We start from the raw sequence: 11,516 nt of genomic DNA on the forward strand, positions 1-11,516 counted from the left end.
GCATTTAAAGGACTCTGGGAAACAGAACTCCAAGCACCATGTCTGGTGAACACCAAAGCATGGTCATCAACACACTGAGACCACCACTATGATTAATCATTGTGGTGGCAGCATCATGCTAAGAGGGTGCATCTAGGCGGCAGGTACAGCAAAGGAGACTGGTCAGATTCAAAATGGAATGAATGCAAAAGAAGACCTACTCCGAAGTGCAGCGACCCGAGACCGGGGCGATGGTTCACCTCTCAGCAGGACAGTGTTCCAGATACGGACCATGCTTGATTTTCTTTAGGACAAATTCTCCCTGTTCTTAAGTGGCCCTATGTAACATCTGTGGAGACTTAATGGCAGCTCTTTAATGCCGCCCATTTCAATCTGACGTACAGTCCATCCGGAAAGTATTCACAGCGCTTCACTTTTTCCACATTTTGTTATGTTACAACCTTATTCCAAAATGGATTAAATTGTTTTTTTTTCCCTCAAAATTCTACACACAATACCCCATAATGACAATGTGAAATACATTTTTTTGAAATGTTTGCAAATCTATTAAAAATCAAAAATGAAAAAATCACATGTACATACTGTCAGTCTTCACAGCCTTTGCCATTACACTCAAAATTGAGCTCAGGTGCATCCTGTTTCCACTGATCATCCTTGAGATGTTTCTACAACTTGATTGGAGTCCACCTGTGGTAAATTCAGTTGATTGGACATGATTTGGAAAGACACACACCGTCTATATAGGGTCCCACAGTTGACAGTGCATGTCAGAGCACAAACCAAGCCATGAAGTCAAAAAAAATTGTCTATAGACCTCCGAAACAGGATTGTATCGAGGCACAGATCTGGGGAAGGGTACAGAAAAATGTCTGCAGCATTGAAGGTCCCAATGAGCACAGTGGCCTCCATCATCCGTAAATGGAAGAAGTTTGGAACCACCAGGACTCTTCCTAGAGTTGGCCGCCCGGCCAAACTGAGCGATCGGGGGAGAAGGGCCTTAGTCAGGGAAGTGACCAAGAACCCGATGGTCACTCTGACAGAGCTCCAACGTTGCTCTGAGAAGAGAGGAGAGCCTTCCAGAAGGACAACCATCTCTGCAGCACTCCACCAAGCAGGCCTGTATGGTAGAGTGGCCAGATGGAAGCCACTCCTCAGTAAAAGGCACATGACAGATTGAACTCTTTGGCCTGAATGCCAAGCGTCATGTTTGGAGGAAACCAGGCAGCGATCATCACCTGGCCAATACCATCTCTACGGTGAAGCATGGTGGTGGCAGCATCATGCTGTGGGGATGTTTTTCAGCGGCAGGAACTGGGAGACTAGTCAGGATGGAGGGAAAGATGAATGCAGCAATGTACAGAGACATCCTTGATGAAAACGTTCTCCAGAGCGCTCTGGACCTCAGACTGGGGCGAAGGTTCATGTTCCAACAGGACAACGACCCGAAGCACACAGCCAAGATAACAAAGGAGTGGCTTCGGGACAACTCTGTGAATGTCCTTGAGAGGCCCAGGCAGAGCCCAGACTTGAACCCGATTAAACATTTCTGGAGAGATCTGAAAATGGCTGCGCACCGACGCTCCCCATCCAACCTGATGGAGCTTGAGAGGTCCTGCAAAGAAGAATGGGAGAAACTACCCAAGAATAGGTGTGCCAAGCTTATAGCATCATACTCAAAAAGACTTGAGGCTGTAATTTCTGTCAAAGGTACTTCAACAAAGTATTGAGCAAAGGCTGTGAATACTTATGTACGTGTTATATTTTCCTTCTTTATTTTTAATAGATTTGCAAAAATTTCAAACAAACTATTTTCACTTTGTCATTATGGGATATTGCGTGTAGAATTTTGAGGGGGGAAAAATGAATTTAATCCATTTTGGAAGAAGGCTGTACCATAACAAAATGTGTAAAAAGTGAAGCGCTGTGAATACTTTCCGGATGCACTGTAGTTTGACAGGATCTGCCAGGAGGAATGGGGTAAACTGCTCAAATCCAGCTGTATGCAAAGCCTATGAAGAGAAGACTGGAAGAAATGTGTATTTTAGAGGCTTCACAGAACTGAATTAGGGATCTGAATTAAGATAAATCAGATAAATCAATTAATGCATTTGTAAATTGATAGATTTTAGTGTTTGATTTTTCATAAATTTGTTAACAATTCTAAGCGTGTTTTCACTTTGTTATAGTGTAGTTGGGCAAACATGTCAATTTTATTCATTTGAAATAAAACCAACATGATAACGTGTGCAGACGTGAAGGGGTCGTACCCTCTGCACGGGTAGACATGCATTGGAAGATGGTAGCTACGTCATGTTTGTCCCATCAGCAGCAGGAGAAATGAAAGACAAGCAAACGAAACTTGACATCCTTTCGATTTCTCTGACGGGGATTGGCTGCATTACTGCAGCCAGCATCCCCCCCATCCTGATGCCTGCAGCAGCTGACCGCTGACGGACAGAATATTTCAAGTGAAGGACTTAAATCAGTTCCCTTTTAAACAAATGTGGTGAACACACACCTAACACTTGATCTATTTAAACACGCCCAAATGCGGGAAACGAAACCTAACTTTTCATTGTGGGAATTGTTTCTCTGGTTCTGCCTACTGTGCTCTGACTGAGTATACAGGCTAGACGATTTCCTTGTTGCTCGATTAGGTTTTTGTCAGGAGAGAAGCTATGAGCACCATGAACACTCTGAATCAACAGTATGAGGAGAAGGTGCGTCCCTGCATCGACCTCATTGACTCTCTGCGCTCTCTGGGTGTCGAGAAGGACTTGGCGCTGCCTGCTATCGCCGTGATAGGAGACCAAAGCTCGGGGAAGAGCTCCGTGTTGGAGGCGCTGTCTGGGGTGGCTCTGCCTAGAGGAAGTGGTAAGTTACAACCTAGAATATCTATCTATCTATCTATCTATCTATCTATCTACCCCCCCCCCCCACCCCCATCCATCCATCCATCCATCCAGGACCACAAATGTTTGGCCAGGTGGCAGGACAACCCAATGCTGAAACACACATTACACAGCAGGTGTAATGCCTGGATGAGGCACTGTGCCAAGTTGAAGGCCACAAAAAAATTCCAGGCAGCAAGAATGCTACAATGAAGAAAAAAATAATCTGCCTATATTTAAACAAAAATATCAACCTGCTAGTGGTGGTAGAGAAAATACCATTGCCGTGTTGCGACTGTTTGCACTTTTGCTGGCTTTGTACAAAAAAAAAAAAATGTCATGCCCTACTTTTTTGTTTGTCAGCAGGTAAAAACAGACAAACTACAGAAGTATCCCTGTTTACATTTGGAAATTTCATAAGCTATATAAAAAGGGAAATATTGATGTTTGATTAAAATTCTCTTGCACATTTGTACTTCCTGTAACATATTGTTAAAAGCTCATTTTGATCCAATTTGTATTAAATTGATTTCTGTTATCTAACATAGTCTACCGTTTTTCACAATTTCATCATACACACTTGGTCTCACTTTGAGTCTTTTCCCTCTCTCCCCATTCACTTGTCATAAATCCAGGCATTGTGACAAGATGTCCTCTCGAACTGAAGATGAAGAGAAAGAGAGAGGGAGAGCAGTGGTATGGAAAGATAAGCTACCAAGACAGCGAGAAAGAGATAGAGGACCCTGCAGATGTGGAGAAAATGATCAGACAAGGTACAGTTTACAGTACATCCTTCTTGCATATCACTATAAAAAGCCTGGGGTCAATGGAGCTACTGGATTTTTTTTTTTAGGTTTGAGCAATAATATCATGTCCTTGCTCTCCAGCTCAAGATGAAATGGCCGGGGTCGGGGTGGGGATCAGCGATGACCTCATCAGTCTGGAGATCGCCTCCCCTGATGTTCCAGACCTGACGCTCATTGACCTGCCCGGCATCGCCAGGGTGGCTGTAAAGGGACAACCAGAGAACATTGGTGATCAGGTAGGTTAGTTCTGTGGCCCAAATCAGTGTGCCACAGTTTCTTTAGGACAATTTTTTTTTTGTAGTTTGTTGACATTGTATTTTGTGAATGATCCAGATCTATCAGGATAGTAATCTACAAAAATCTTGAGTTTTAACCTGCAACGTGATGTCTCATGAATAACTTCCTGTATTGGCCACCACCCTTGCAAAAAATAAGACTGTTATTCAAATCTCTGGACACTTCACTCTCATGTTAGGATTAGAAAAGGCAAAACAACCATTTGATAGTTGTGTAAATTGTACCTTGATGTGCAATATGAATTAATCCTTTCAGATAAAGAGACTGATCCAGAAGTTCATCACAAAACAAGAAACCATCAGTTTGGTGGTTGTTCCGTGCAACGTGGACATCGCAACCACAGAGGCTTTGAAGATGGCACAGATGGTGGATCCTGATGGAGAGAGGACTTTGGGTAAGTAAGACTGATTTTGAAAAAAGGGTCACTTGGCTCTTTGGAAAGTTACTCAACTCTAATGCCCGGGACATACAGGCTGCGTGGAGTGTGTGTCCACTGCGTATTACCAGATATGCTGTGGCTGCCAGTCGTATCATTGAATCAATCAGATTCTCTTTGACTATTGATTGTTTGAGGTCTGACAAATGGCAAGTTATAAACCAAAAAGCAGGCAAATTATTTTTGTTTACCCTCGTTCAGAGCGAGACACACCGACACAACACAGAGGAAGGAGAGGGAGAGAGCACCAAGAATATGCTGCCCTTCACCTGGAAAAGTATTGCCATGAAATAATTAGAGCCTACACTGGGTTTTTGCTGTGATTAAATAGTGTGCACGTGATTACAGGGATTGCTTCCTTTTCTGTTTTGGCTGGAAACTGTGGGGCTGCATGAGTAAAAAATAAGCGGTGGGTCTATTCCTTTAGATGATGCTCCACATGACTCGCATGTGAGACACAGGCAGTATGGCTGCTCTAACTTGTTAACATGGACGACAAAAAGAAAACAAGTCACGCAGGCCATGTGTCCCTTGGATTAGGTAGTCTACTTTCTCTCTTTCAGGTATCTTGACCAAGCCTGACCTGGTGGACAAAGGCACAGAGGAGGTGGTGGTTGAAATTGTCCATAATGAGGTCATCCACCTGAAGAAGGGCTACATGATTGTCAAGTGCAGGGGTCAGAAGGAGATCACGGAGAAAGTGTCTCTTACTGAAGCAATAGAAAGAGAGAAAGACTTCTTCAAAGAGCATACATATTTCTAGTAAGTTCATCATACTGTATAAACACTACATGGTAAAGTGTTTGGCAGGTTGAGCAGCATGTACTCAGTAGCTTTTTGGTTTTTGCTGTAGCACTCTCTACAGTGAAGGTCAAGCCACTGTTCCTAAACTGGCTGAGAAACTCACACTGGAGCTGGTGCATCACATTGAGGTGAATTGCTCTTATTTCTTCACCTTAACAATTTATGGTATGAATCAGTGGTTAGTTTTCTCACGTTTGACCTGTGCTGTGATTTACAGAGATCTCTGCCGAGACTGGAAGAGCAGATCGAGGAGAAACTAGCACAGACTCAGGCAGAGCTGGACAAATATGGCAATGGCCCCCCATCTGATGCAGCTGAGAGACTGATGTTCCTCATTGATGTGAGCTCCCTTACGCAACATCCCGATTACAGCACATGGCTTCATTTGTTTGTCCATACTTATCTTTAAAATGAAAAAAAATACTTGTTTGTGCTGCAGAAAGTGACAGCATTCAATCAGGATGCCATCAGTCTGACTTCAGGAGAGGAACTGATGTGTGGAGAGAAGCTCAATGTCTTTTTTGTGCTCAGAAAAGAGTTTGGGAAATGGAAGGTGCACCTGGACCACTCAGGAGACAAATGTGAGTACATTATTTTGATCTGATGTACAGCTGTTCATTGGCACAACTCTGACACATATTTTGGTGCGTTGCAGTTAACGAGAAAATTGACCGAGAGGTGGAGGAATATGAAGAAAGGTACCGTGGAAGAGAGCTACCAGGCTTCATTAATTACAGGACCTTTGAGGTCATGGTCAAGGAGCAGATCAAAAAGCTGGAAGAGCCAGCTGTCAAGAAACTCAAGGACATTGGAGGTATATTCTTCTTTTAGTATGTTTTTTGCAACTTTCTCTTTTGAGATTTCATTGTGTTGCTGTGGAGTTAAAAAAAATAGTTTTTTCTTCATTATTAAAATGATTGTCCGATCTTTTCAGATTTTTTAAATATTATTTTTTACAATTATTAGGGGTGGTGCAGGGCAACTATATGGTTTTTGCAGGTGAGAAACTGCTTTTTCAACGTACTTTGAGCAGGCATGTTGTCATGTTGGAGAACTCAAATGCCATCGTGCCACAGAACATCAAAGTAGACCTCAGTGTTGACAATCTGACCGGGGGTACAAATTCACGGTGTACAACACCACGAATGTCCAGAAAACACCACGCTGCAGATGGGCCTTTGTCTGGTTTTGGACAGTGACGTTCTGCTTCTTTTTGAAACATGAATGTCCCTTAAAAAACCTTGCTCGGCCCACTGCTTTGTTGTCATAGGCTTCATTAAGCATTTCAAGGGTCGTCGTTGCCTATTTCCTGAGTTTGGCACAAAATTTATGTGCCCACTTTGGTCATGTCCTGGAGAAATTGCAATGCGCCCGCAGCAACTTTCACAAAAATGTGTGTAACTCAGCTGCTGATATCCATCAAGCAACAAAACTTGGTACGTAGTCTGGAAGGTTATAGCTTCCCCTCGCTGTGCTACAGCTTTCACGTGCAACAGGAGCAGACTCTGAACTTTTTGATTGACACTCGTAAAGCTGAGTCTTGCCACTTTCATTTACTGTTCATTAATTTAGTTCAGACTGAATGTGGTGAGCCTATGTTCAGCCTGAAGAAAAAAATAAGTGTGTAACTGATGGTTTAGTGTCATATTTACCCAGTACTATGCTCTTTCTTTATTGTTCCAATACAACCACCAATGAAGTGCTCAATGGAAACAAAGCATTTGTGTCTTGTATTTCTGTTTTCTCCAGATGCCGTGAAGAAGGTGTTCATACAGCTGGCCCACAGTAGCTTCATTGGATATCCTAACCTCATGAAAACAGCCAAGGTAGTCATCTACTATGAGTTTAGCTGCTGCCACTCTTAAAAGTTGTATTTATTAATTTAGTTTTTTTTTTTTCTGTCAACATAATTTGCATTATCATTTGGGAATGTTCACACTGACATGAATCTTTTCCAGGCAAAGATCGAAGCCATTAAGCAAGAAAAAGAGTCCACTGCTGAAAACATGCTGAGGACTCAGTTCAAGATGGAGCTGCTGGTTTACTCTCAGGACAGAACCTACAGCGGGAGTTTGAGTGAGCGCAAGAAAGAAATGCAGGATGAGCAGGAAGACATACCTGAAAGAAGCATTGTGTACTGCATGGATAATCATGCAACACTTCAGGAGCTAATGTTGCACCTTAAATCTTATTACAATGTAAGTTTTAATTTAGATAAAAGATTTAAAAACAAAACCAATGACAGTATGGTTTAGACAGAGCATGTTTTTCAGGGACTGTTCTTGTCTGTCAAACTTTTCTTTCTCCTGCAGATTGCCAACATGCGTCTGGCTGACCAGATCCCGCTGGTGATCCGCTACCAAATGCTGCAGGAGTCTGCCGTCCAGCTGCAAAGGGAGATGCTGCAGATGCTTCAGGACAAGGAGAATGTGGAGTCCATGCTGAAGGAGGATTTTGACATTGGCACTAAGAGGGCTAGTTTGCAGAGTCGCCTTGAACGACTCCTGAAGGCCCGCAAATACCTGGTGGAGTTCTAGAAGGCAAGACCTTGCAGCATGAGTCTGTTGCATGTACTGCTTTCATCTGTTAGGTACAATGTTTACTTGTTTTCCATGTACCTACTACATCAGAAAGTTTATTTTTATGTACTGTAATATATACTCCTAGTTTCATTACAAAAAAGTCAGTCCAAAGTGTTTGATTTTTATTACATGGCAAATACAACGTATATATCATAGGAACTCACTATGTAAGTCATGTCCCCTGTTTCGGTTTAGTTGAATTCCTTCTATGAACTTTATTAAAGATTTAAAATGTATCCAAAGGTATCTTTTTGTTAAAATGTGTTTATTCAAAGAATAGATTTGTTTAATTCAACTTGATTTTATGGATAAAACTACTCAACCTAACAATCTATTTACTATTCTTTAAACAAATTTAGAACAACCCAAAAGATAAAGATACTTCATTTTGCCTGAGACTTGTTTGCCTGAGACTTGTTTCTACGAGGGCAAAAGTATATATCGATAGTAAGTCTAAAATCCTTGTAATCACACTTTTTTTTTTTAGTTTATCTAACAAAGTACTCTCTCAGCTATTGGGCTCAAACTACTCAAATAGTCAGTATGAGTAGAAAACTGTACTTTAGCGCCCCCTTGTGAATTTAAAGAGGAAATGGAACAGGGAAACTGATCAGACATTCTAATACTCTAAATATATGAACATAAAATATCTTCCTCCATAAACAAAAGTGATCCTCAACTTTCAGCAATCAAAAGACCACAGTTCAGTCCTGACTTCTAGCTCAGCAACTAATGAATTATATTAAATACACCAATCAGCCATAACATTAAAGCCACTGATGCTGATAGTCAGACCGGACTTAATATTTTTTCACTTCCATTTAAATGAATGGGGTTGACAAAAAATTAGGAACACCTCTCAATATAACCCAATGCAGTTCAAAGGCCCCATTAATTACAGCCTCCAAAATGACCATACATATAAATCAACACCTTCCGTTAGGATTGAGCAAAAAGATTAACATTATGGTTGGCTGTTGTACTAAATACTTTATGCTTTACCTGTCAGTTGTTTTAATGTTGTGGCTAGTTGGTGTGTACTTATTTTACATCAGTCAGAGGCGTCTCTCTTTTGTACAGTCTGTACAGTTTCTACAGTCAGTTTACATACTTTGCATGTCAGTCTGACAACCTTGGTTAACTATTTCAAATAAAAAGTTAAGGTAAAAAACAACTTGGTAACAAAAAAATTTAACAAGAGAGGTGTGGACAAGTCGATTTTATTCCAAAATACATACGAAAGTGTTCTTAGACAAAAATCTAATTAATTTAAAAGGCGGTTTGCTTTGCCTATTTCTGTCTGGATCTCCATTTTCTCATTCACAGTTCTCTGCAGGGCTCTCTTGAATGTTGTCATCGTTGTCTGATTTCTCGTCATCTAGGAGAGATTAAAAAAACTATAAGCGAAGCAGAGTTGACACTACTTTTCCCTAAACTTTACAGATTCATCTTTTTCTGGTTTGGTGGATCAATAGTTATTAAGAATTAAAAGTACTCACTGTCAAGGGTCTGCTGTAGTTCCTGTATGGTGCTGAGTAGCACATGAAACTGCTTCTTCCTTAACTCCAACTGAGTGGGGAAAAAGAGGAGGGTTTAAAAAGGAAGGAAAATATTAAATATTTGAAAACATTAGATGTTACAATAGAGAAGATGATAAATGTATTTGATTTTACCTTTGCATCCACATTCTCCTTGATGTGAGACAGTTGCTGGAGCTCTTTGTCAAGTGCCTCCAACTGTCTGTAAAAGAGCAAAGCAAAACTGAGCTCACAATCTGATTATCATGACCAAAACTGACTTTACCCATTAAGCAGGGCAGTTTAATCAATATGTAGATGAAACAGAAGCCACGGGCTGACTTACTTCAGTGTTTCATGTCGGTCTGGGTGTTGCTGGATAACCTTAGCTAAAGCATCGTACTCTGAAAGGAAGGAGGAAACAATGGAAATGTAGATTTTTTTTATTTTTTTTAAACATAATTTGGACAATTTACAAGTAAAATGTTCCATGACTTCTGTATAAAACGTGAAAAAAAAGAAAAGAAAAGTGCTTTGCTCATTTTTACCTTTGAAACCTCAAAAATAGACAAAGCTGTTACAATCCTACTCAAGGAAATAGGCTGTTTCTAAAGTCAAACTGCACAATAACTTTTGGCATGCTGCTTCAATAATGTCTTAGATCTTCCTCAGAGTACATAAAAAAAAATACAAGCCATATATCTCTTACAGGTACAATAACTGTCCAACAGAAAATATTCTTACCTTGGCGATTCTTTCGTATCCTCTTTGCCCTCTGAATTTCTTTTTTGCATTCTGCTATCTTCTCATGTGCGGATGTGATGTTTTGTTCTTTCATGGGGGGAAAAAAATGTGGATTACAAAAATGAGCAGTCATCAACAGATGTAATTAAAGATTAAAGGTAAGAGTCAACAAAACCATCCTTACCTATGTTAGTGTAGATTTTCTCGTAATTCTCCATTTCTCGAAGATTCATGTCGTACACCATCAACGTCTTGCCCATGGAAAAATCACACTGAGCCAGGATGCCCAACATCCTCTGATACTGCGTGAATCTTAACAGAGGTACGAGACGGTTCAGGACTCAGAACAAGTTATTCACCGCAGTTTTATAGAACTACTTGGCCTCAGGGTCCAAGGCTTTAACCTCTGCGGAGCCCACTTACGCTTCCTCCGGGGTCCCAGGCGAGGTGCACCATTTGGTGAAACTCTTTAGCAGCACATTGATTTTTCGGTCATCTCCGGCTCCGTCGCCGTCAATAAGAAGCCGTTTCCGGATAACTTCATCTGTAGCACGCATAAAAGAGGGAATTTACCAGCCGTCTAGATACATCAGGCAAACCCAAGCTAACTGTTAGCCAGCTAACATTAGCTGTTTAGAAAACAAGCGGCTTCTCCACGTTGAACTGGTTCATTTTTGATCGTATGACATGTTGATACTTTAAGAGGTCAGAGGAACATTGCTACTCGTAACTTTAACCAGTGAGCTAAAATCACCGAATTGATTATTTACTTACCATCTGTAACAGCCCCCATGTTTGTACTATGGCTGTACCAGCAAGATCAACTTTATTGAACAGCAGGAAGTGAACAAAGCCTCGCGCTCCGCCTCTGCAGACAGACGGCGGTGATTGGCCAGAATCTGTTTTTAAACCTTTATTCATAAAGCGCATTCACAGTTCAAATTGATTGTGGTGGAAGGAGAATTCAGATTTTCTATTTAAGTACCAATACATCAGTGTAAGAATACCCAATTAGAAGTAAAAGTCCTTCATGAAAAATCCTATTTTACAAAAGATTGCAAAGATTTTATTACATTAGAAAAGCAAGACTAAAACTTATAAGAACACAGTATTACAGGAAGCAATATAGCATTGATTGAGATTGAGTTGTAAGAGATTCAAGAACATCGACAGCTGTCATAAACAATAGCAAAGTACGTAGATGGGTACATGGAGGTGCAGATAAAAGGACATGAGCTCCAAAGAAAACAATTGTTTCATAAGCACAGAGACACAAATATATACTGTTGTGGGTCAAGGGGAAACTGTGTGTTCTGAAAAAGTTTGCTGCAGGGTATTTTTTAATGATGCTCTTAAAATTAGTCTTTCGTCTTGGAAGTACAGAGGTTAGTAATTGTTTGAGTGATAAAGTTAGGCTATAACTAGACTTTTGCCTTTGA

General features: G+C 40.8%; 2 protein-coding genes across 2 annotated transcripts; one reads left to right on the forward strand and one right to left on the reverse strand.

Moving 5' to 3' along the window:
- Positions 1 to 2,572: 2,572 nt before the first annotated feature.
- On the forward strand, positions 2,573 to 8,052 carry LOC138196032 (interferon-induced GTP-binding protein Mx). The gene is made up of 12 exons (XM_069145737.1): positions 2,573 to 2,874; positions 3,527 to 3,664; positions 3,779 to 3,933; positions 4,250 to 4,388; positions 4,994 to 5,192; positions 5,284 to 5,362; positions 5,452 to 5,574; positions 5,674 to 5,815; positions 5,890 to 6,048; positions 6,984 to 7,060; positions 7,193 to 7,432; positions 7,547 to 8,052. Exons 1-12 carry the CDS (start codon positions 2,679 to 2,681, stop codon positions 7,769 to 7,771), a joined length of 1,872 nt encoding a protein of 623 aa, XP_069001838.1. The 5' UTR covers positions 2,573 to 2,678; the 3' UTR covers positions 7,772 to 8,052.
- Positions 8,053 to 9,020: 968 nt separating this feature from the next.
- On the reverse strand, positions 9,021 to 10,917 carry thoc7 (THO complex 7). The gene is made up of 8 exons (XM_069145870.1): positions 10,852 to 10,917; positions 10,501 to 10,621; positions 10,262 to 10,389; positions 10,078 to 10,164; positions 9,680 to 9,737; positions 9,490 to 9,556; positions 9,316 to 9,385; positions 9,021 to 9,194 (listed from the first exon to the last, which is right to left on the reverse strand). The coding sequence occupies exons 1-8, from the start codon at positions 10,868 to 10,870 to the stop codon at positions 9,133 to 9,135; spliced, it is 612 nt and encodes a 203-aa protein (XP_069001971.1). The 5' UTR covers positions 10,871 to 10,917; the 3' UTR covers positions 9,021 to 9,132.
- Between the last annotated feature and the right edge of the window lie 599 nt (positions 10,918 to 11,516).

The sequence above is a fragment of the Embiotoca jacksoni genome, unplaced genomic scaffold, assembly GCF_022577435.1.
Source record: "Embiotoca jacksoni isolate LCO1_2020_lvr unplaced genomic scaffold, fEmbJac1.0.p SCAF_1, whole genome shotgun sequence".
Classification (NCBI taxonomy): Eukaryota; Metazoa; Chordata; class Actinopteri; family Embiotocidae; genus Embiotoca; species Embiotoca jacksoni.